This window comes from Equus asinus, chromosome 20 (genome assembly GCF_041296235.1).
Source record: "Equus asinus isolate D_3611 breed Donkey chromosome 20, EquAss-T2T_v2, whole genome shotgun sequence".
NCBI lineage: Eukaryota > Metazoa > Chordata > Mammalia > Perissodactyla > Equidae > Equus > Equus asinus.
This window is the reverse complement of record NC_091809.1, coordinates 35,130,068-35,155,917: the sequence shown is the minus strand read 5'-3', so window position 1 is coordinate 35,155,917 and position 25,850 is coordinate 35,130,068. Positions and strand designations below refer to the sequence as shown.

Here is a 25,850-nt window from a genome sequence, read left to right as displayed (position 1 = left end):
GCAGCATAAAACAGAATTTTGTTACAGTTAATGAATGGCTTTGGGCTTAGCTCTTTCAGGCTCCAGGATAAAAAATAGACCTCCTAGCCACTTCATTCACAACTGCAACTCAAAGGAGGGGGATACACCTAGACACTGACAACAAGAACATTACCACCAAGTTGACTCAATGCCATAGGAATGGATTCCTTATCTGGAGCAATGTCTGGCAATCTGGAATGAAGTTGATTTACAGACCAGTTACTCTAGACTGAAGCCAAAGGCTAGCTCTGCCCGCTCCTCCCACACACATCCAGTGTTAATTAGTGGCAAGTGGGAGACAAGGCCCCTAATCTCCTCTACGGAAACAACTGAGATAACCAATGAGTATGCTTTGGTTTCTTAACATGGAGAAAGATTTTATACTCAGGTGAGACATGCGGCACTTTGATTCAATTCAGGAGCTACCTTCTGTGCAGACTGCAATGATACGGCCTTGAGTAAGTCATTCTTTGTGCCTCAGTTTCACCATCCATAAAATAGGGCCGGAGGGACAGTGAGGAAGGGACAATACTAACTGACAATCCTGTATATTATTTTATACCTACTGAAATTGAAAAAAAATCAGAGATGCCTATGTTTTTCAAGGATCTGGAAAGCATTTTGCTTAAGTCTATCAGATATATAGAAAACACTGGGCCACTTCTCTCTGATTGTTTGGTAATTAGATGAGGTTCATAATGTATCTTCGAACAAGAGAAAATGGAGCTCTCTGATGGTATCAGTTTGATAACCGTAAGCAGTTCACAGTAAGGTAGGAAGGTACATCTTGGCGGAAGCCAGCACTGCATTTGATGTATTCTTAACTCAGCTAACAGGCAGGCTTTCAAGCCATGTTATCTGTCCCCACATCTTGACCTAATTTAACAAGTTGCCATGGGAGCCCAGTGAAGGTTGATGCAATTTTCTTATCTTTGGAGGAAGAATGTAACTGTGCAAGAGAATGAGAAAATTCAGTTTCTAACTGATTTCCACACTTACAGTGCAGTAACTAAGACATCATATGAAGAAGTCAAATCCATTCCTTTGAAGGTGATATGGATGCAGCCCTAGGCTCCTTGTGTAAAGGCAGGAAAATGGATTCTCTCCCCAGCTTGGAGAATCTAGGCACACACCCTATAGTTCAGGCTGAGTAACAGTGACATAACGATACAAGTGCTCCTACTGTGTGGCCACACAAACTCGGGAGTCATCGAATTTTAAGGGAACACACAAAAAAAGAGGGCAGAACTTGAGATAGAAAATAGGTGTGACTTTTACAAGCAATAGAAAGTTTTGCCAACCCTTATATAATGATTTCCACTTTCCAAAGTACTTTTCCAAACTTCAGCTCATCTCAGAATGTGAGCATAAAGTCAGAGACTCATTTATAGGAACTCCAGTTATTGCATGCTCCTCGGGTGGTGGAGGGGGCTGAACAGGTATGTTCCATCCCCTCCCCCATTCCCCAGGAGCTATCTGAAATACAAGGGGCCACAATGAGGGGGCAAGGGAGAGGGAACCACCAGGCAGAGCGAGTTTGCAGTGTGGGCAGGAAATGTTCACCAGGCATTGAGCACAGGAAAACAGCCATGAAAATTTGGGCTGCCCCCACATGCCTCACAAATTCTGACCTTCGTTCACACCGCAGCAATAAGAAAATCCAGTTCCAGTCTAAGGACAATTACAGTATCTTGAATTCGACAAGAGAGTGAACCCCCAAGTGTTACTAGCACTTATCTGCACTCAACACGTGCTCAGAAACATTTGCTGAAATAATTGATTTGCTACAATTGAGCTTTTTTCCCTTCATGTCTAGCACAGTGTCTAGCACTCACTTGTTTAATTAATTGATTTAGTTCAATTACATTTGCAGAGATCTCCTAGTACCAAGATAAGGATGAGCACTTCCACTTCACTAAAAGTAGAAAAGGGTACAAGGTAAATTTGCCTAAAATCACACAGTGTGTTAGAGATGGGAGGGAGCACAGAGGACTTCCGTTTTCCGGGCTATTGTTCTCACCACCATTTGAGATGGTATGAAAAGTTAAATCCCCAATTATAAAGAAGAAACAATGGAATAGTAAGATGCTTTAAAAAATATTTTTTAATTCAAATGACTACTTTAGTCTTTCAACTCTTAACTGATAGTCACTCTCCCTTTTCTTCCACCCACTAAAATTTCATTCCCTTATAGAGAGAGAGAGAAAGAGGAAAGAAGGAAGGAAGGAAGGAAACAGGGAAGGAAGGAGGAAGGAAGGAAAGCAGGGCACTACTAAAAACAATCTATCCAAAGGAAAGGGGACATGAAACAGAACTCAGACCTCCAGGACGTACCTGTATTTGTGCTAAAAGAGCTTTTGATGCTCTTATCTATTTGGCTCTGAGACTGAATTGCCAGAGACGCCTCACAGTAGCATCCTGGCTTTGGCTTTCTTGATGGGAGTTCATGTCCCTAATTTGTACTTCACACTCATTCCTACTTCTTATAAATTTCAATTCCTCCTTTTCCTTCTCTCCTTGAAACTAGGACACTTGGAAAGATCCCCAACTCTCAGATAATTCTTGTCTAGGTACTAAGATCACCTTAGTCAAAACCACTTAAGTCACTCTTATAGACTATTAGCCCTGCAGGTTTCTCCCATATAGAAAATCCACTAACTAATACATGTAACACTTTCAGAGGAGCTTCCATTTGAAGTGGAGATCAGACTTTCACCATTTCTAGAAACTTCTAGACTTTCTGCAGTGTAACCATGGATCCTTACCAGAATCTTATCCCATGAAGGCTGACCTAAATCATGAGGCTTTCTTTGGCCATAACTCAAACTTTAGAACTTAAAGTCCATTTATTTAATCTCATTATCCACAAAACTGCCCTAACTAGCGAAATTTTCAGACCCAGCTAAGAGAGAATGATGAAAGCTGTCATGGGAGAAGAATTATGACTGTGGATGTTGACGGTGTTATAGCGGTGATTATGGCAGGGAGAACAAAGAAATACCTTTAATAAGGAGAAACTAAGTTGAGGATTTGATACTGGAAGTTAGGGTGGAAGTTGCAGAAGAGCTGGCCTTTACACTTGGGCAAATGACAGGGCAAAGTTTTTCCTGCACCACAAGGGCAGAGGCAAGTGTGACCAGTTAGACACCTGCCCCTCCAAAGCCCACAAAGCCATTTCGAGCAACCTCGACCCTTCATTTCTCTTCCTTATTAAGCAGGGCCTCTCCCCTCCTTCATCAGTGTATCAACTGCAGTCTAGTTCTTAAAATACCTAGGAGTTATAACTACAGAAGCCAGCACTCTCGTACATCTTGAAAGAGACTTAATGTACTTTTCCTCATTCTTCAATGGAAATGGGCAAACTTTCTAATAGTCTGCTGTCAGAGATGGGAAAGGACTCCCTTGAAAAATGCAAGTTCCCACACACCAGTGATGTACAAGCGAAGACCATGGGGGATAGTGTAGAAAGAACAGAACACCGGATCTTTAAGTTCCTTTCCTGGTCCATGACTCCATATAGAGACCATGTCCTACCTCAAAACCAGACATAATCCCCGAGCACCTGTTCATGCAATGAACCACACTAGGAGCTATGCGGCAGGCAAGATAGAGACACACCCCTGATCTTTGAAGGAGGAGTCACTTTTCTAAGTATCTGAGTTGTTCTCAAAGGTCAGCAGCCCTGAACACAAGAATAAGGATCTAGCACACTCTTAAGGTCAGATACCTCAAAAGAAACAAAGATTTTGCTGTTTGTCATCATTCACCACAGAGTCCCCACATGGTCCAGGGTGGAGTAAATTATAAGAGAACAGAGGCCTAGCCCACAGCTGGGCAATCAAAGCTTAAAATAAAGTCCACTCACAGCACACTTCCTAATCTTTGAAAACAACACAATCTGATAGAAAGGATCTGAGAATTAGCACATTAACGCTCCTTGGATATGTCTTAGATATACTCTTCAGATGTTTCCAGGGATGGGCAGCATATGCGTGACAACCCATTAGGAAAATGAATTGTTTTTCTCTATCACCAGATTCTCAATCAAAGCCCAAGTTCTCAACCTGCATCTTCCTTTCTCTACAATCTTCCTTCACTCACCACTACCATCACTTTCACTCCTGGAAGAAAATTGATAATAAGGCTAAGTGAGAAAAAAGCCTTCCTATATAGGCCAGGATCTGGACAAAGTTTTGAGTGACTAAGAATACTTTTCCCATTTGAACTGCTAAGCTAGTGAGTACCCTACGACAGAAGATCCTAGAGTGTGGGCTGCTCAATGATGCCTTTGAGAGATGTTGTTTCTGGTTTTATGTTTAGGAAGACCTCCAGAGAACAGGCTAGGAAAAGTCCCTTGATGTTAGGCCAGTAGGCAGAGTTTCCAGAAATGCGAAATCAATATAATTCCCTCCCCCAGATATGGAAAAGGGTCCAAAATATAACTTTTTCCTACCACTCTTGGAAATGATCCCTTGGGGCAGAATGATACTGTTTGCATCCAAAAATCAATGGCTATTCACAAGCAGAGTGGCTTGAGAGACTGACCAGACCCCTTAGAGTCTTCTTCTCCCCCGGACCCAGAAAAAGAAAGAAAGAGGCTGACTTCAGTCTCTGGGAATACGCGCACAGTGCCTTCCACTGAGCCCACCCACAACAACACACACACAGAGGCTGCGGAGGTAGGGGCAGGGCGCCTACCTGTGTAGCCAGCCAGGGCAGCAGCAGGAATGACAGGCTTGTCCTTGTTGAGGTCAGCACGGTCACGCACATAGTCCTTGAAGGTGCCCTTGGGCTTGTGGTTGGGCAGGGCGGCTGGATAGTCCTCTGAGTCGAAGCTGTCATAGGAGGGAACGCGCTGCAGGCTGTTGAAAGATGACTGGCTGCTCCAGGACTGGGTGAGGCGATCACAACTATCGTAGCTCTCTATGCTCTCAAAAGAGTCCTGGCCCCCGAGTTTACCTGGAGGTAAAGGAGGAGGTAGGAAGAGGGCAGGGGAGGAGGGATTGGGAAAAGACAACTGTAAAAACCCTCTTAGCCAGGACAGATTGCTAATCAGGTCCTCAGGAGGCACAGAAGAGGGGAGAGGGCAGTGGGAAGGGAGCTCCAAAGGTCACGGGTTCACAGTGGGGAAGGGGGCTGCGCTGGATCACAGTCTGAGATTCCACTGCCACCGCACTGTCCTGTTTCACAGCTCCGAGAACAAACAGTCAGAGTCAAATGCCGCTCACATCTGCCAGAGACAGACGGCAGTGTTTGGGACCTCAAAAATTCTACAGCCAGAAATGTAAAAGCCAAGAATCCTTCATGTTATTATGGGACGTCTGGCTGACGTATTAGATCAAGCGAAACAATGAAGAAATCAGAGCAGTGTCACGCTCAATTCCCTATTCCGATTCAAGCCAATGAGATGATTTCAAAATCTGGCAAAGTATTTTGGTCATAAGAAAAAAAAATTCCATTAGACTAAGCAGATTGACCTTCCTTGACCTTGGAATTAAAGAGTTATTTTTTAGCATTTTTTCCCAAATACTATTTAAAAATGAAATATATGTACTGCCTCTATGCCTTCTCAAATAGAGAAGGAAGTTATAAGGTGCTTTTTCCAAGAGATTTAAAAAAAAAAATACATCACTCTTCTAAACAGAAATCCATATTCTTTATCCTCTCCAAGTACAACTTTGTACTTGAAATTTATACTTCACTGGGGAAGTGTGGGCAATAAAAACAAAGGAGTTGACTCAAGAGTTAAGGTCCATAGCAGTATCAGAAATCCTTTACTCTGTGAGTTGCTTAAGGCATTCTTAACTGACCACAAGATCATGCAAGTTCATTAATTTCCCAAACCAGGTTATAAACAGCTGCTACGATTGCATAATAGCTCCTAGAGAAATTTCCATTGGCAAAAATGCCATTAAAAAGGAGGCTAACAAAAAACTTTTGGGAGGAAAATAAATGCATCTAAGAGCTGAAAAGGCTCACAGGAATATTTTCTATGTTTTACTTTCAGATGCTTTCCAGGCAATCTAAATTAATCATGGGAGACTAAATGGCCACCTCAATTCTGCACAGGTCAAGAGACGAAAAGGATGTGAAAAATGTGTGCATAGAACTAGCTATGTCAGCTCTCAATTGTTCAGGGGTGGCTGATCTACTATAAATTTTAAATCCAGAATAAGGTTGGCCTATACAACCTAATATTAGTGTGTTTCTGGTATATTCTCCCCTTCATAATGGTGGGGACTGGTTAAAACAATGAAATGCAAATATGAACAGGTACCCAAACCGAAATTCAAAATACAGTAATCAGGAAAGAAAATATGTGGCTCTCAAAATTAAAAAAAAAAAAAACAATATTCCAGATAAAATGTATTCAGCTAAGTATGTAATTTTTGTACAATCCACTGCTGTAGATTTCCTGAGCCTCTCATCCCCTCCAGCACTGCTTATCAGAAAGGGAGTTCTTTCTGCTCTGCTCTGTCTCATTCCTTCCTCCCTTCATCTATTCAAAGGAGGGTAACCTCCAGAAGGCAAACTGAAGAGCTTCATGGAGTCATCAGCCCTGCCTATCCAGTCCACTGTCACATTTGCAACTCTTCATTATTATTATTAAAAATGAACGAAGTGCCCCTTCCAGAAATTCACATTAAATGACTCAGGAAAACAGCCCACCACCAGGATGCAACAGCCTCTTTTTAACAGAACAGGAGATTTTGTGGCATCTCATAAAAAGGTGTTTGCTCATATCAGCCACCCATCTGGAAGCTCATTCAATTTCTCTGTGAAACAAACACACAAATGCCTAAGAAAGAGAATTTATATTTTCATGAAGAACACCCCGCCAAGTCACTGATAACTGGGCAGTATTTATATACTTATATATATTATATACAAAATGATCCTATCTCTATCAGTCATTTTTATATCTGGAGGGCATGGAGACTGAAATTTCCACGAGCAAGAAAGTTGTGTTTTCAAGGAGTCCCAATAAGCAAGGGCACTAAACTAGGCCATAACCACTCTCTGGCAGCCACTCAAACATGAGCCAAATGAAACTCTGTTGAGAGTTGTGGTTTGTAGCAGTAGGCTGCTTTCATTTTAGTTCTATTTCACAATCCTGGAGCTGGGAACCTTCGTTTACGGGTATTGTCTCCAAAAGTGGGTTGCATCCAACTGGATTAGGCACTCAGTTATGCTACTGTGTTCATGCAGGGAAGCGCGTGTCCTCTAAGACATCCACTGGCCAGCTTTTCTGAGAAACATCTCAGCAAGGTCCTTCCAAAGCTATCTGACTCCACCAAACAGACCTCAGAGTACTCAAAACAGTGGATGGGGCAGCCCCACAGCAACCAACCAGCACAAAGACAGTTCTCAGAGCCCAAAGAAGAGGGACAGAGGAGCACTCTGTATACTGCGATGCAGCATACGAATACTAAGATTATTATTAATAGTAATCAGCTAACAGGAATGCTTTCAGTCTAGACCAATCACACCATGTCCCACTCAGTCAGCCCTTGGAATATGTCCTGTTGAGCACTTCTAACGTGCAAAAACCAGCCATGAAGAAAACAGTCTGCCCCTCAAGTTTGCGTGGTCTCAAGCTTGGTGTGAGGGAGGGAGAATGAGGCCAGAGAGAAATACCACATGTCCCTTTGAACGGGTCACTATAGGGTCCACAGTCATTAATTTGGGGTCAGAGGGATGGTAAGGACCAAAACCAAGAACCAAGAGAAGGAGAGGGAGAAGGAACAATTACACAAATGCAAAGCCAGACGCATTTTAAACACAACGTGACAGCAGATCTACCAACAGTTACAATATGGCTGAGCCCCAAGCCACAGACTCAGCCTCCTCGCATGTATGTACAGAAAGCCTCATGAGAAAGAAAGCTGTTCTACTGCTTTGACCTGCCTGAGAAAAAAGATACACATACACATGTGTGTACGTATTTAAATAGACATGCATCCAAAAATAAGAGTCAGAAAGGGGAAGGCAAAACTGGTCCCACCCTTCAGTCTGAAACACAAACACCCTGGGGCCCTAAGAAGGAAGATTATAGGTTCAGATTGTGCTAGGGACTTTCCCTACGCAGGGCCTGCTGGTTATCCTAAGGCCTGCTGGGAGGAAGCCGGAGCCTGAACACTCAAAGAAGATGACAATGTGTATGGCCCGTGATGTCTACAGGATGAGCCTTCAAAGTAAAGACGCCTTTGGGCTCCCCTCTCAGAGCCTCAGCGAGGTGGCAGGGTCATCACTGGGCAGAAATCGCTCAGAGGCCAGCCAAGCCTGACTTCTGGGACCAAAGCCCTGGGAGCACCCCAGATGGGCTTTCTCCTGTTCCTCTTCCTGTCTGTAATTCTTTCCGGTGTATCCAACGGAAAGATCATCTTTTTCAACTTTTTAGACATCACCTAGGTCTCAGTGGATGAACAAATCCTTCCTTACGATCGACTGCACTTTTCTCAGAAACAAAACAATCTGGACACTTTACTAGGCAGGCTGCGCCTCTCAGTGTTTACCTCCTGATCTTAAAAATTGGGTGTATTTAACCTTTTTTGCTTTATAAAGTCAGCCAGCTCTATTCTGAAACATTTACTTCATTGTCAGTGAATATTTTATCATTGTCATAATAGTCATGTCAACAAGAATACCTTCTTTTGGAAGCTTCTGGCCACCTCTTTCCCTGGTCCTCTAGCTAAATACACACTTTCACCACAGTGCTGATGACTGGTTCCAAATAAACTGCTGGTTAACCATCTTGTATCTTCCCAAACCAAAGAAGTCACAGGAGGCTAGAGAGCCCAGGCCGGAAAGCAGAGGTCACTCAGATACCAAGCAGGATTTGCAGTCTGACCCAAGAATACTCCGGGAGGAACATCGGGACACATGTGAACCTAAGGGCTTTTCAGGAGGGCCACCTGAACCACTTTTATTTGATTGTGTCCTCCCTAAACAAAATCTTCTCAAAGAAAATAAAACATACCTTAAAAAACAACCACATTTGACTAGTTATTATTTGATAAAATGTTTTACCCAAATAAGAAATTTCATTGGTCATCCTGCCAGATTTCAATTTTACCAGGGACCCATGGTCTCTGTCATCATGATGGACTTGGCTAAAATTCCATGATGGAAAGTTCTTAGATCTAGATATTCTAAGATAGAAAGGTTGGAATTCAGAAGTGTACAGGGCCAATAGTGAGGAAAAAAAAAAAAGGAGCGGGGGGCTGAAAAACTCACAAAGTTAGGTAATTTTTGGAAACTCAAGAGCTTCTAGAGAAGAAATCTGACCTACCACGACTGGTCCTCCCCATGCACATGTTGTCTGGGGTTACAACTTCTTGTTTGATAGCGAAGTAGTCTGTCTGCAAGGTGTCTGTCTGCAGAGGGTCCCGGAGGATGACTGAGGGGTAGTCGTTCTCATACTTGAGGGAGAGGAGTTCCTCCGAGCTGATAGGATGGAGTGTCTGGTAGGACTCTGTGATGAAACTGGGCTCTGAGAACTCCGACGGAGGAACGCACTGAGCGTGCTCGATCCCATAGCCTGGAAGCAGAGCAGGTTAGCAATTGGAGAGAGGAGAGATTTGTATCTAAAACAGGCAGTTCTTCACCATTTTCAACAGCCCCGCATGTGAGACAAGCTGACTACCTAAGAGAATAAAAGGAAAATATTCTAAGTCAGAAGGGTTGGGTTTTTAACCTTGCTGCACTACTTAATAGCTATGGCCCTTGACAAGATTCTTCCCTTTTCTGACTCAATTTGCTCATCTCTAAAATGGGGATGATTGCAATCTTCCTCAGTGTTGTGATGAAGATCAAATGAGAGTATATATGTAAAATGCCTACCAACATTTCTGGCACACACTAAGCCCTTGCTACATAGTAGTCAATACTATTGTTGTCAGAATAAAAATTATAATAAAGTAAAGAGATCAAATGAAAACAAACCTGCTTAAGACTCCTTTGAAAGCAAGACCTACAAGGCCATTAGATGAGAACAGCCCTACACTAACTCTCTTCCTCCAGCCACCTCTCCAGTGTGGTTAGGTATCACATGCCAGAGTGGGGAAGGCTTCATTTTCTATAACGGCTCTTACAGCTGCACAGCACACTCCTGAGGAAGGATTTCAGAGGAATGCCATCATATCTAATAGTAAAAGGGAAAGACCAAAGGCCGAGACCAAATGCCTAACCCAAACCTCTGAGGGCCGCCACAGGGCACAGATCAAGCAAGATCAAAGGTTACAGGTCAAGATGTAGTCTCTCTCTATGTGATTGTCATGCTGAAGATATAGGAGAGAGATCCTAGTGTGTAGCAGCTTGGAGGTTAATAAAACATGCAAATAGGTTGAAGCCTTGTGCTTTGTGGGAACAACAAAATAAATAATAAAGAGTCTACACTTAAGAAAATATTATTTTTTGTAGAATTACCATGAAAGAGCCCAAGATCAACCAGGACAGGAATCTTTTCCTAAGTTCCCATTATAACGAGCACAACGAGGGAAGGAGAGAGGAAGATGAACTTACTAATGAAGTAATCCGAGGTATAACGGGATTCTGGATAGGTGGAGTTGACTCCATTAACTGGATATGGTTTGACATCTTCTGCAACAGACAGGGTAGGAAACGAAACAGAGGTCAAAGAGCAAGTAAGGCCTGGCCCAAAAGGATCTTGGAGCCCAGCACCGCAATGATCTCAGCCCCTCTTCTAAGAGTCTGTATGTTCATTAACTGAGTCTACTCTGTCTAGGGCCCAGTCTAGAGATGAGATCACAAAAGTATGGCTAAGTTTATTATTTCAGTAGCTGCAAAATGGAATTTAATATCTTGGAAAGAGCATCAGTGAGTAATCTCTAAGGGTTGGGAAGGCATTTCCACCCTCATTCTGATGCGTGTGTGTACCACATTATCATCAAAGGCTTGAAGACATCTTGGGAAGTTTCCAAACTCAGTCCCCAAGCTCAAACTGATCAGTTCCAAAACTTTTCAGAAATATATTAAACCTTTAAGCAGGTAAATTTTATAGCTTCCATTTCTTCTAATAGATGTCTGGGTTTTGTTTTGTGTTTTTTCCATTGCCCTGAAATTTCAAGTTCAGGCCCAGATAGGAAGCAGGACGTTGGTAAGGTGCCTGGTGAAATACGACAGGGCTCATGCAAAGAGAGAGAAGAGCAGTATAATCGAATTGCTGCCCAGGTGCCAGCTTCCCTAGGCATCAGGAAGGATGCGGAGGGAGGAAACTAAGCATGGAAAGGCTCTCTCTCCACTGAACTGGCAAGGGCTAGAGGCTCCTCTAATTACCCTGGAATCAAAAGGTGTGGCCTCTGGCCACTGCATGGAGTAGTCTGATCATATTTCACTATAAGAATCAGACATAAAAAAGAGAGTGTTGGTCTGGGTTTTTCCTCAGGTATTTGATAGCTCGTTGGGAGCAGAGACTGATGGGAAAACAAGTTTGTGCCTGCACAGAAAAAACAGTTCCCAATTGAGATACAACGATTAAACTTTGTTTCAGCTGCTTATCAGATTAAAACATCCCCTGTACATTTGGGCTTGCACCCCACCCTGAACAGCTATGTTCTTTTGGTTCTGTGTTGCTTTAGGTTAATTACAGAACAAAAGCTGTAGCCTCGATACGACATCTCGCTCGGCTCTTCAAGGATCTGGAGACAAAAGATTCTCACTGTCTCTCGCAACAGAAAATGGGTGAGAGGGACAAGACTTTTGTTCTCAAACAATTATGTTCTCAAACATACTCAATTATTTCCTAAGTCTCCTAAATTATTCCTTTGTGGGAAGGTAGGCCAAACCTGTCTCAGGGGCCCAGAAGCTCTCCCATGAGTCCATATTACTATACAAAGAACACAAGACAGGAAGTTCAATTGAAAAGACCTAGGTTTATGGAAATGAGTGATATTGAGAAAACCACCTAACCTGTCTTCATTCTACAGATGAGGATACTCACAGTACGCGCCCTTCCCATCTCCCAGGGTTGTTCTGAGAATCCAAAGAGAAAATGTACTTTAAAGTACTTTGGAAACCAGGAGCTGCTATATAGATATTAATTGTAACTATGATCGGAGGCAGGCCTAGGCACTCCGGACCACCTCGCTGCACCATGGTGATAAACAGGGGGACACAGTACATTAGTAGAATACATTTGGGTTACGTGGTCTGCTAGAAGCCACTGTTGTGTTTAAAAGCCGACGGTTACATCAGATCTGTTATGAGCCTGCCCTGCTTTTTCCTCTATAAACAGGCCGCTCACGTCAACGCGTATGGGTGGGCGTTTGTGCAGATACATGGAGAACATACTGGTGCTTCGGGGAAGCCTGCTCAGCTGCCCGGCAGTCCTCGGCAACGGCAGCCACGGCAAGATCACCTAGTTCTCAACTGTGTTTATTTATTTATTTTTCAGCAGAAGCTGAAGAGAAGGAAAAAAGATAACACTCCTGTACCCAGAGGAATCTAATTTGGGTCTCCCTTGAGCATTGCAGAAGGAAAATATCCTTAAACAAAGAAAGGTATTATATGGATAAAAGTGCTAATCCTGAGCTCTGCTCCCTGCCCCCAGCGTCTGCGCCAAGGGCTGGAGCTGGTGACCACAGGGAAAGGGTGGGCCTGGGTCAGAGAGGGCAACAGGCTTCTAGGCTTACAGTCAGCTGGAGGGCACTGCTGACTGCTGGTAACTGCAATTTATTTTAAGAAGAAATTCAGAAAAATAAGCGCAAAACACCCAAGTTTGCCGCCTGCTGCTGTTTCTATCCTCAGCCAGGACTGTGGTACATGAGTCACTTGGTCCAAAATGGTTGGAAGAGGCTGGTAGGGGAGGCCATGTCATTACAAGGTTGCAACCCAGCGTCCTGACATAACCCCAGTTTCTGCTCCAGACGAAAAAGGTACACTGCACTACTACAATTCCAGTCCAGTTAGTGGGCAGAGAAGCCTGGCTTATTAAGAAGCTCTGAGAAACTAAGCTTTCATGTGAATGTGGCCAGGTATCACAGTGCCATAGATGAAGGCAATGTGTTTTAAGATTGCAAAAAGAAAAATCCTGGAGCTGGCTGTGGGTATTGCTGTTCAAATAGTGCATGAGTCTGGGATAGAGTTGGGATCAGAATTTTGGATACCAAGAAGCTTCAGGGGTGCAATCTTGCTAAAGATAAAATATGAACCTCCAATACATAGAAAGAAAAGACACTAGCATTTTTGACCACCTGCTGTCTGCCAGGCCCTGCAGGACACATCTCTGTAGACCATACCTGCCGTGAGAGGACACCCACAGGTAACAGCATCCATGTCCCACCATGGGTTATATTCCTCTACCTACTCTCACAGCAACCCCACACAGCGTCCACCTCACTCTGTCCCCACAGTTACCTTTCTGCAGGATCTCCAGATGTTCCCACAAGATGTCCCCAACGAAGTCCGGGGCCAGCTCAAGAAAGCAGTCTTTCCCCAGTGCACAGAGGGCTGCTCCGTTCATACAGAACTTCTGGAAGTCCACACCCTTCAGGCTGAACTCGTTCACAGCCCACATCACCCAGTCCCGAACGTGGGTTTCTGTCCACTGCCGGGGGTCTGAGGGAAGACATCAAATGAGAATGTGGCAGGTCAGGCTTTCCACTCTTACCCAAGCCTGAGAGAGGACACAAAAGGACCTGAACTCAGCTGACGATGTTCTCGGATTCACAGAATTAGGAAGCACCACCTGTAAACTCATGTGGCGGGGCTCCTTCCATAACCCTCCTCCCCACATTCAACATCCCCACCTTCTCTATCTCACCATCACCAGCGAAAAAGTAACACACGAGTATTTCCTATGAATTCCATTCTATGGATTCCATGAATCTTCTCTCTCACTGCCTTTTTCCATGAGAAGTTTTTTTAAAGCCCAGGACAGGGAACAAATGACTTATTTAATAGCAATTATAACAAAGTCAAGTGTGTTCTGTAGATTGCACTCATCTCCCTGCTCTTAACTCTTATAATATACTTGAGACTATTATTCTTAATTATTTTTATCTTTGCTAATTATGGTTAGTAATAATTATAGCATTTAGTAATAGTCATTCAAATGGTACTTAGTAGTAACAACATTACTAGGTTGCTGTAACACACCCAGATACCCGGGAAAGTACATATATCACAGGCTCTGTGTTTGGTAGCACTGTAGAACAGACCATACATAATCTTCATGCATGGCCCAAGGTTTAACATGGCTACACCAGCCAATGACACAAAGAGCTCAGATGACGGCAGGCTGTGGTGCCCACATCACGCTTGCTCTCAAGGTTATCCCATCAACCTCCCAGATCACTTTATGAGATGTGGACAACCCAGTGGTCAGAATTCACTTTATTCTGCCTTGTGATCCTAAAAGGATGTTGGGCACTGCTGTCAGCTGAGGTTTGTGGTAAAGTAGTATACATGGGAAAAGGTGTACAGACGCATTCACAGACTCTAAGGCATGGGTCTGACGGCCCTGGAAGCATCTCACGTAGCAGTAAAACTGGCCTGGTCTAAAGACAGCATTACTCTTACTCAATAGGACTCTTACTCAATAGAACAGTGTTCTTTCTACTCTCAATTGTTCAGGAAATGTTGCTTGGCAAAGGCTTAATCGTTCTGCAGTCATTTCTCCTTTCTGACATCTCTAGTCCCCTTGCACTCCTGAATAAACCCTTTCAGATGGGTACACCCAAGTATAAACACATTTCACCAACGTACATGGAAAAGAAAAGAGCAATCAGTAAATTCCAGGAAATGAGACTCACTGATCACCCAATGGTGGCCCGGGATGACTCCAAGTGTTTTTCAAACTTGTCTCTACTTTAGAATCACTTGAAAACCTTCAAAAATACTGATGCTACCAGCAATCGTGATTTCACTGGTCTGAGATACGGCCTGAGCTGTGGAATTTTTTGAAGATCTTGAATCTAATGTGTAAACAAGTTTGGGAAGCAGTGCCCTAAGATCAAGATGTTAGTGACAAACCTGGGACATGGAGAAGCATTAGCATGTATCCATGACTGTTCCGGCAGTTGACTACAACCACCACGTGAAGTGGGCTGACTGAAGCGTAGCTGGTAACAGCATCCATCTGACCTTACAGATGAGAAAAACTGACCTTACCTAAAAGTGAGATCCCATCCTCTCTTTTTCCAACTACAAAACATACCTTTTGGAATTCCCAGTCGTTGCTGCTCTTTAGAGAAACCACTGAAAGTAGCTTTCAATGCTTGAGACATCATTTCTTTGCTGCTTGGAGTTAATAGTGGGACATCTGCACATTCCATATCTGTAAGGAAAAAATAGCATATGAATAATAAAAACCAAACAGGTAACGAACGTTAGCAAGACTTATTGTGGTAATCACTTAGAAATATACACAAATATCAATCATTATGCTGTACACCTGAAACTAATATAATGTTATATGTCAATTATATCTCAATTAAAAAAAAACTAAATGGTAATTAACCACCCATAACACATAACAGGGCATGGATGGTCTAAAGAAGGCAACCTGAGAGATAATTGTACTAGCATCCTCACCAAGGCAGGTAAAATTTGGGGGGCTTTCCACAGTGTGCTAGGCCCTTTTAAAAAAAAGCTGATTGCTGCCTAGAATGTTCTGCATCCCTGGCAAACGAAATATGTTCACTCTTTCTGTATGTATCTACTAACTCACCCTCACTACTTATCCTTCACGCTTACTTAGAGTATTAATGTTACTACATACTCCCACTTACCTATGAAAAGAAAATAATATCCACTCATTCAACAAATAATTATTTGGCTCTTGATATGTGCAAGGATTTAGAGAAACAGCAGTGAACAGGACAGAAATGATCCCTACCCCCATGGAGTTGGATATCAGATTCTGGCAGGAGATTCAGTCATTAAAAAACTATTTACACAGTTAAACGTTCAAATACAATGTCAATAAGGGCTTCAAAGGAGAAGGAGAAGATGAAATGTTAACATATAACAGGAATTCCTGTAAGTCTGGAGGAATCAGGGAAGGCCTCTCTTAGGAGAAGAGAGATGTTTGACCTGAGATCTACCAGATGCAGAGAAGTTTAAAAAAGGAAAATTATTCTAGACCAGTGGTTCTCAAAGTGTGGTCCCCAGACCAGCTGCATCAGCATCACCTGGAAATCATGAGAAATGCAAATTTTTGGCCCCCCTCCAGACCTCTGGGGTGGTGGAGCCCAGAAGTCTGTGTTTTTAACACCTGATGATCCTGATGATCACTAAAGTTAGAAGACCACGGTCCTAGATAAGGGGAATAGCATGAAGGTCATGAGATGGGGGCAGGGGATGGGGGGTGGACTTGCCATGTTTTAGCATCAAAAAGATCAAAGCAGCTGGAGCAGAGTGATCAGGAGGACAGTTCCCTGAGACAAGGTTGAAGAGGTAAGTAGGAAGAACATTAAGGAATTTATAATTTTATCCTAAGTAAAACAGAAAGTCATTGAGAGCTTTACACAGAGGAATGACATGACATTTTGTTTTGAGATCACCTTATGGTAATTCTATTTTTAATTTTTCAAGGAACTACCATACTGTTTTCCTCAAAGTGGCTGCATGATTTTATATTCCCACCAACAGTGCACAAGGATTCCACATTCTTGCCAACACTTGTTATTTTCTGGTTTTTGGGTAGTAGTTTTGATCTGCATTTCCCTAATGATTACTGAGGTTGAGCATCTTTCCTTGTGTTTATTGGCCATCTGTATATCTTCTTTGGAGAAATGTCTATTCAAGCCTTTTGCTCATTTTTTAATAGAGTTGTTTGGTTTTTTGTTGTTGAGTTTTAGTTCTCCATATACCCAAAAGAGTTGAAGGCACAGTCTCAAAGAGCTATTTGTATACTCATGTTCATAGGAGGAGTATTCACAACAGCTAAAATGTGGAGGCAACCCAAGTGTCCATCAACAGATAAACAGATATACAAAATACATACAATGGAAGATTATTCAGCCTTAAAAAGGAAGGAAATCCTGACATACACTACAACATGGATGAACCTACACATTATGCTAAGTGAAATAAGCCAGTCACAAAAAAAACAAATTATATGAGGTACTTAGAATACTCAAATCCATAGAAACAAAGTAAAATGTTGGGTGCCAGGGCCTGGAGGGAAGAAGGGAATGGGGCGCTGCTGTTTAATGGGTAGACAGTTTCAGCTCAGATGAAGATTGCTGGAGATGGATGGCTGCACAGCATTATGAATGTGTTTACTACCACTGAACTGTACGCTCAAAAATGCTGAAGACGGTAAATTTTATGCTATGTTTATTTTACCACAATAAAAAAAAAAAAACACGGGAAAAAAAAGACCACCCTAGCTGCTCTGTAAAGAATAGTTTCGGAAGAAACTATGAATGGATATGAGAAGACTTGTTAAGATGTTACTGCATTAACTGCGGTGAGAGATGATAGCGGCTTTGACGAGGAAGGCGGCAATGCAGATAACACGAGTGGACAAATTTGAAGGGCATACAGGAGGTAATATCTATAAAATGTGATTCACGTAGGTGGTGAAGATGAAAGGATGCAGATTCGCAAATGTGCCGTCCTTTACTCTGCCCACGCGTATCTTTCTCTCTGCTAGGTCCAATCCCTCTGGTACTTGCAGACAGGTTCAAAACACAGATACATACACATGGCTCAAGTTAAACACCCTCTGAATTCGCCTCAGGCACTTCTCACAAAAACCTAGTGAGCAAAGAAATGACCTAAGAATTCCTACTAGCCTTCCTGTGACCGTTGGGCAGTGACACACTTTACTGTAGTAATTTCCAGAAGCCTTCTTCATCACCATGAATCTTCAGTGTATCATATGAAACTGACTTATGAAACGGCTGTGTTCCAGGCGTGGCTACTGTAGAAATTTCTCAACTAACCAGCTCTACACTCTGGCTAGTTAAGAAATTCCCTGGACAGTCATAATGTGTTATTGGCTGAATAAAATGGAAATATCAAAGGGGAAAGAGGACAATTGGTGACCTCTGGGAAAAGGAGCAAATATATTGCCTCTGAATGTCAAAATAAATGGAAACTGCATTGCAAGAAAGAAGGGCAGACAGCACTTTCCCTCCGGTTTGCTTTGAGAGATGCTGTCAGGAAACTGCTGAGAGTCCGGCCCCCGCCCTGGAGGACGGGAGGATTCATCGCAGCTGCTCTCCCAGGCCCGCCACGGAGGGGGAGTCTGCAGCTCTAGGGAGTGGAGAGTTTGGGTTGCCCTGGGACATGCCCAAAAAAATCTAGTGGAAAAATCAACATGCCTCCAGGAAGGTTGACAAAATGATGGAAAATCCCAGATTGTTAGGGGGGAAAATGAGGGGAGGGGATAAAATGTTGATTACATAACATCTAGCCCTTCAAACAATGGAGTAATCAAATGAGTCACTAAGAAGGACATGGATGCTCCCCCTTCGTCCCCACTCTATACGTTCAAGAACAGCTAAGTGGCAGGTCCAGAAATGTCTCCTCTTAAAGCAGAAGTCAGGTTTACTTAAGAGAAAGGGACTCTTTATTGAATCCGAGAGCATTGCTTCTGAAAGCAATACTGAGACAGCTGAGGCATCCTCAGCTACCAGTTCAGAGCGAAACACAGGAGTCAATCAACAAATTAAATGTTTTCCGAATTTGAATCAACTTTCCTTCCCTTCATTCCCATCCAACACAAATTCATGACCTTGAACTGTGTGGGTTTTGTTTAGTGTGTTTGTTCCCTCCATTAGATGTATGACTCAATGAAAAAGACTTTACTGATGGCAGAAATTAGCCAGGACAACACATATGGGAAATTCAGGCCAGGCCAAGCGGGCAAGCAGTGGTTCTGCTGCACACTGGAACTGAAGGAGAAGATTGGCTACGAGGGCCAGGCATCTTCTAAACAGGAAAGTTTGGGCAGTCTGATGCCAGGGTGATGTGAAGGCCAAGGACGACAGACGAAAGTCTGAGAAAGAGGCTTCCTGGAGTCTGCTTCCTATAACTCCACATACTCCGGCAGGATGGGCTGGACAGGACCGCTGGGCTGACAGCTCCCCACTCTGGTTTCTGCTTCCTGTCAGGGAGCCGGCATTTCCAGGTTCTCACTTGTTCTCTCCAAGGCAAGCAGCTGGGATTATTTTGCCTGTCCACCTCAGTGCCATCTCCAAAAGCCTGGTCCACACCCTGTCAGCTGCAGCTGCACAGTGTCCGGGGCTGCCCCTTCCTCTGCCCCGGTGAGGACTCAGTGCTCACAGCCCAGCTGGTGAAAGCCAAGCCCCCACACTTGAGACACCTGCATTTGGACTGATGAACTCAGGAAAAGCCGTATGACTGCCTTCAGACACAAAGGATGCAGACAGGGAAGTCAGAGCCTTAACCATGTTTATAAAGTGTGGAATTTTGGTTAAAAAAAAAAAATCAAACCGCCTCTATAAACGAGGGAACAATTAGCCAGAACTGTCTTTCTCAGTAGGGAATGCATTGTATTTAAATGATGAATAATCACATTCAAAAGTGGATATTAATACAAAATGTTAAACTCATCGTGTAAATACGAAAGCAAAAATTCTCTATGTTGCTAGTTTATCAGCATAGCAGTTCTGTTAATTATACAGATCAATGACACTAGTGAAATCATTACACAGGTGGAGAATCAGATGTGGTTTAGCCCAAGCAGGCGTCTCTGTAACTCTTAACATACTTTATCTCATTACCTACTATAACGCTTTTGCATTAGGTACCAAATATTTCTAATTTTAGGAAGAGCATCTAGAAATTAATCAATGCCGCCATAGAAATTAACTAATTGTATTTTATGGCCAAGGACTAAAATTCCCGTTGTGTTAAAAATTGTAATTGCAATCTCTTAAACTCAAATAACGCATTTGTCTCAAAATGCTGAGAACCTGACCTGGAGACATACTATGCTAATAGAGTGGAGACTCTAAACACAGTGCACTAGAAACTGAAAACACAAATATATTACAAATATATTAGATTTCTTACCCACTGATTATTCCTCAGGACCCTAAATCTGAGTTAATATTTATAAGAATCTCCGTGAGTTTCTGAGAGGAGAATTGTGCGGAAGATAGTCAATAAATAACAGTCCCAATCTCCATCTCCCCAGGACTGCACAGTGTGGAGGTGGAAATGAGCAGGTAGCTTGCCTTGAATCATCAGGGGCATAAAGAGCCAGCGGCATTTTGAATGTAGGGGAACATCTGCTCATTTTCCATTGTGGCCCAGCTCTGAACAAAAGTTTATACACCCCATGGATGTTTTAAGTCAAATGCAGAACAAGGGTTTCAATGCACTTATATGTAACTCGAAGTTAAGGGCTGCTCGGTGTCCAAGACGCCATCAAAGACGTTTCATGTGACTTTTTATACCATTCTTTTAAGTTGTTTGAAACTGAATGGCTGATATCAACAATGTTACATAGAAGCTCGGCCTGGAGTGGTGTTTGTTCTTGGAGAAGATCAAGACCTATGGCCTTATTGACCGGAGATGTTCCCCCTCTCACCACTCTCAAATAAATGACAGAAGAGACTGGAGCATCTGGGACCTGAAGGTTAGGCAAGGAGCGATATAGCCAAGAAGCAGAAAACCAAGGTACACGCCCAGTCTTGTGCGACCATTAGACTGGCCAAACTCTAGCGGATTACCACGATGACACTAGACCCGTGTGGTGGGGTCTGTCCCAACCAAGAGCGGCATGACAGAAACACCAGGAATAAATAATATGCCTTACCTCTGAAACCGCTTTACAGTCCGCCAAGACGCTTCACGTATACTATTCCATAATATCCTGACATCATGAATTTCCCAGGGGCTGGGAAGGCATTACAGGATCCCCATTCTACCGATAAGGAAACCAGGACTCTGAGGGATCAAGAGCTTAGCTAAAGTCACAGGGCTGGGAGGGCCCAGCCAGGACCAGAACCTGATCTTTCAACTCTATTCCACTGCTGCTACAAACAGGAATTGGAGATCCAAGAAAACTAAAATTTCTACAGCTGAGGGAGAGAAATGGGACTTTTATTTCTTAGTCTGGAAATGAGATTCATTTGAGGAAATACCTAAAAATTTAAAACCTTTCCTGGATCGAGGAAATACAGAATTTTATATGGCTAGCCCCATAAAGACATAATTAAAAGCCATTTACAGAACCGACTGCAATCTTTTCTTGGGACCAAGGGTAGTGAGGCTTCCTTCCTTTCACACAAAGTGACACGGGTTAAATGACAACCTGGCTTCCTTCGCTGTCTGTGTTCACCCCTGAGTCACCCTGATGGGCAACTGTGCACAAATATAAGGTTAATCAGTTACGTAAAGTCTTATTGAAATGTTTCTTAAAGTGAAAGGAAACCAAAAAGAAACCTCCTGGTTCATATGGGAAGGAGAAAAAAGCAACTATCCCAAATGGAAAAATAGGATTCTGAAGACAAGGAAAAAAGACACAGGGGGACATGCACTGGGCTTGCCTTGGCTTGTTGGTCAAAATCTATGGGTTCTTATCTCAGTTTTGCCACTAATGTAATCACACTGTCACTTAGCAGTCACTTAATCGATGCATTGCTAAAAAGAAGTCTGTTAATGGGTAGTGTCTATATCCCTCACAGAGTTTTAAATTTTTTATTATGGCAATTTTCAAACATACCCCAAAGTAGAGAGAATAGCATAATGAATTCCTACTCAAAATCTATCAACACTGCCAGTTTTTACTTCCTCTCTTCCCCGACACACTGAAAACTGTAAAGCTCGTCCCAGGCAACATGTCATTTCACCCACAAATTATTTTATTGTCACGAGGATATTTTTGAGATAAAGGAGGATCATAATACGAAAGCTTACAGGAGACGGAGAAATTCATGGAAAAAGAAAAGGCTTCAGATTACTTTCCGTGGTGCTTAAATCTAGGCCTACAGTTCATTTATTGGCCCACTTAAACCACACAGCTTCTCTGAATGCGACACTCTCACGATCTGGAAAGTGATGCCGTTGGATCAGAGCGGGAGGATTTCAAACCAGGATGGCGAGCCAGTCCCTGGGACTCCCACGGCCGACAAGCAGAAGGCTACAGGGATATTTCTTCCTCATTGTCCCGTCCTCACGGACCTACAACTGTACCTCGAAGTGTGCAAAGAAAGGCTGCGGATTCCGGCCAGCACCCAAAGGGCAGTTGTCAAACTGCCTAGAACAAGTAGGAGAGAAGACGCCTTCATAGAAGAGTAGCCACGGCCAGTGACTGATAACTCTGACTGAAACTGACTGTCCCTGGAAAGTCGTTATTGGTCTGGAGGAAGACTTACTCAATGAAGATGCTAATATCTCAGAAGAATGTGAAAGGGACTCTCAACAGCTGTCTATTGCCCGGTCTCTCATTCACGGAAGGCTGGAATGGAACCAGGGATGAAGGGAGTCGGAAGGGTCCTCTTTCTCCTAAACTCCTGATTCCAAATCCTGTTAGAGGCCCTAGAAACCTGGCAGCAGGACTTCTAGCTGAGGGAGCTAGTACAATCCACAAAGCTTCTGGCTGAGGTTTATGCAAAGAAGGGAAATAAGTGACTCTCCTCAGCCCCTTGGCTCCACTTTCATAAACCTAATGATGTGACAGAACAATGAGGGACAAGCAGGACTCCTGGCTCCAGCAAGAACTAAGCAAGAAATGGCTCCGTGCCCTTGTTGGGCCACCCATCCCAACCAAACGGTCCAGCACTGCACCAAAGAACGGGACACCATGAGCCCTAAAGCAGACTCCTATCAGTCAGAGAAACATACAACTGGGCCTCTGCCTTTCTCTTAATATCCAACCCCCTCGACGTCACCAGCCAATAAAAAACTACTCCAATGACGGGAGGAAGAAGCTGCACAGAAAATCCCCAGTGACCTGACTGACCAAAAATGCAAGCCAGTCTCCAATTACAGCATCTTGGTTCTGCTGCCAAGGCACAGTGCCACTGGGGAATGCACACTGCTTGGGGACAACGTGCCAACTCGGAGGTAGACGCCTCTTCTCAGAGGGAAGCTGCCCCGAGACAAAGGAGGTGGCCCTCTGAGAGGCAAGGCATGCTCCAAATGGCACCGGGAAGCCGGCCTGCGTCCTGAAGCCAGGCCTGGGAAAGAAGCCTGCAGAGGGCTGAGCGCACTGAACATCTGTAGGAAGTGACTTCAGTCCTCTCCCTTCTACCCTTCATCCACCCCCTGCCCCATCCCCCAAAAGGAGTTTTAACACATTATTACCACTGAAGTCCTGAGGACCTGGTGACTCACCAGGCTCACACATGGTTCCAATGAGCCCTTGACCATTACATGGTAGGGGAGCAGGAAAGACAAATGAAAGCAGTTGTAATTCGGCAGCGCCGACCATAGACCTGCCAGACAAAAGGGATTGCAGGCATGTTCCCAAATCCGTTCAGGCACCTGACATGCAAAAGCTATTTTTAATCACTGGATTTATTTCTTTCCTACCCCCTCCACCATCCTCCGCCTCAGCAAATGTTTCGAAGTCAGAGAAAAACCCAAATCAATTCCAGGTGTTCAGGGAAACCCAGAGAGGCTCTTCCGTTCCAGGACCTGAGCCAGAAAGCAGAAGTGCCCCCTGGGTCCTGCAGCTCAGTGTTCTCTCTTTTTCCTTAGAACAGTTCAAATCTCCCACCCTAAACATTGAGCAAATGGCCTGCAAGAGGAAATATTTAAATGAATGTGCCCTGCGCTGGAATGCCTCCCAGCTGCGCCTTGTCTCCAGCAGCCTTGGGCCTCGGCACGTGAAGGCACGTGAGACAGGTCTCAGAGACCAGTGACAGGGAGCATTCTCTCGTTCTCTAGGATTCTCTACCTGCTTTGCAGTAAGGATTAAATTAAGGATGTGCGAAACTGCCTAAGCCTAATATATAGTAGGTGTTCAATAAATCATTGGTGACTTGAACTGAACCCAAAAGTGTCTTATAAAATATAAAGACTAAAAAAAAAAAAATACACAATTTTATTTCCCAGTGTGGAGAGAGACAGCAAGGAGAAGGAATCTGGCAATTTCCCCAGGTACAACTAAGCAACTGAGAAAATGAGAAAAATGAAAGCAAAACTCAGATTCTGAGATATAAATGGAAACCGACATCCCCTGAATTTGGTTCTTTTAACAGAACAGACTAATTTCTTACCTATTCTGTAGGCTCCAATCTGCTAAGGGGGAAAACTTTTTGTAGCAATAATCATTTAAACAGATCTAAAATACATGTTTGGACATGTCAGCACCTCACAGCTACAGGATCCAGTGGACCCAGGATGCCTTTTGGTTTTAAAAACTTCCTAAGAGTACCATCTTAGAGTAAATATGGCGTAGAACAAAATTGCAATTTTGTGCTCAAATCTCCTTTCTATGTTTGGAATTTGCCAAATCTCAAGCTGCATTCTACCCTAGTCCTCTAGGTGCCCTTAAATGAATGACATGCGCACAATTTAAAAGAATGTCTTAACTATTGAGATTAGGATCCCAGCATACAAGTCCCAGCTCAGTAGAGTATTTTAAAGAAGAATTTAAAGTTCTTAAGCGATCATTTAAAGACGTTTACAGAGTGCTTCACATGTTTCAAATCATTTCCCACATAGATGATTACACTTGACTCCCACCATGCATTTTACAAGTCCTCAACGACCCAGAACAGTGTGACTTCTTTATCACAAAAAAACACACAGCCACCGTCTCCATATCACTCAGGAGGAAGGCAAGAATTGGACCCTTTAAACCCCAAGGCTTTTCAGACAGCCACAGTGAATACTACTGGTTCTTCCCACATCTTACACTTCTGAGTGAGGGCAAACTCCTGCCCTGCCTTCAGCTAAAACACTCATGACAGGGTCATCATGCTTTTGGTACCAACATGGCATAGTATAACCCCAGTCAAGAAGAATACGGAAAATATTTGACAACCTACTTCTTTCTATTATCCCAGCTTCCACTACTTCTCGTTTACGTATCAGTCTTTGATGGGTCACTCTCTGAGATCCTGGAGACGCTGGTTAATTGGGCTAACCAACTTATTATAATTTCACTTGATTCCCATCTATAATTTTCAGGACTGCTATCTGAATAGAGTTTTACATTTTAGAAAATGTTCTAAATCTTATTCTAATATGATCCTGAAAAAAAACAAGTTTTTAGAATTCTCTCCATCAGATAGGTGAGGGTACCGAGGCTCCCAAAGGTTACTGAAGTGATGTAATCAAGACGATCAAGCCAGTCAGGTGATATAATCAGCACTCAAAACCAGACCGTCAGACACTAAAGCCAGGTGTTTTCTACCTGTACCAATTAGCAGAGGTAAAAGGCAGGGAGGCAGAAATGATGGACACAAGAACATTTCTTTTCTTTTTCTCCATCATTTTCACTATAGAGAAAGTGCTTTCCAGAGAAGGGAAGCGTCCCCATCCCTGGGACTCTGCAGACAGTGGCTGCAGCACCAGCACTTCGGGCTCCACCGCACGGCGACCCAGAACCAGAGGAGACAGATGCTCAGCTCAGCGCCCACCTGGCACTTGGTCTGCGGGCAAGATGGGCATGGAGGGGGTTCCCAAGGATCACCAGGAAGGCCAGGCTGGTCAAGGTGGAGGTTGAGGAGTTTTCTCCATGGGCAAAGGAAAAATCTGGGCAAACAATTGGAGTGAAGCCCGTTTATTCAGGCTGGAAGAGGTAAAGTTGTTCTGCACTTTTGAACTGTTTTCTCAAGGCCTGCCTCTCCCTCCCACACAGGAAACAAACACAGAGACAGGCCTCTTCCAGGCAGGGCTCCGGCGCTGAGGGCGAGCCCGGGAAAAGCAGA

At 43.5% G+C, this 25,850-nt stretch overlaps 1 protein-coding gene across 11 annotated transcripts in view; it reads right to left on the bottom strand.

The window, feature by feature from the left end:
- The window catches only part of ETS1 (ETS proto-oncogene 1, transcription factor), a 131,142-nt gene that overhangs the window by 17,156 nt on the left and 88,136 nt on the right, over window positions 1-25,850 (bottom strand). For 7 of the 11 annotated variants that reach the window (XM_070489937.1, XM_044751752.2, XM_044751753.2 and 4 more), the window contains 5 exons: window positions 15,200-15,319; window positions 13,399-13,599; window positions 10,546-10,623; window positions 9,314-9,562; window positions 4,720-4,980 (listed from right to left, as the gene is read on the bottom strand). In XM_070489937.1, coding sequence (XP_070346038.1) covers window positions 4,720-4,980; window positions 9,314-9,562; window positions 10,546-10,623; window positions 13,399-13,599; window positions 15,200-15,319 — 909 coding nt within the window. Of the gene's footprint in view, window positions 1-4,719; window positions 4,981-9,313; window positions 9,563-10,545; window positions 10,624-13,398; window positions 13,600-15,199; window positions 15,320-20,782; window positions 21,317-25,850 lie in introns of those variants that run through there. The other 4 variants (XM_070489939.1, XM_044751755.2, XM_014864054.3 and 1 more) reach the window with 2 other exon arrangements.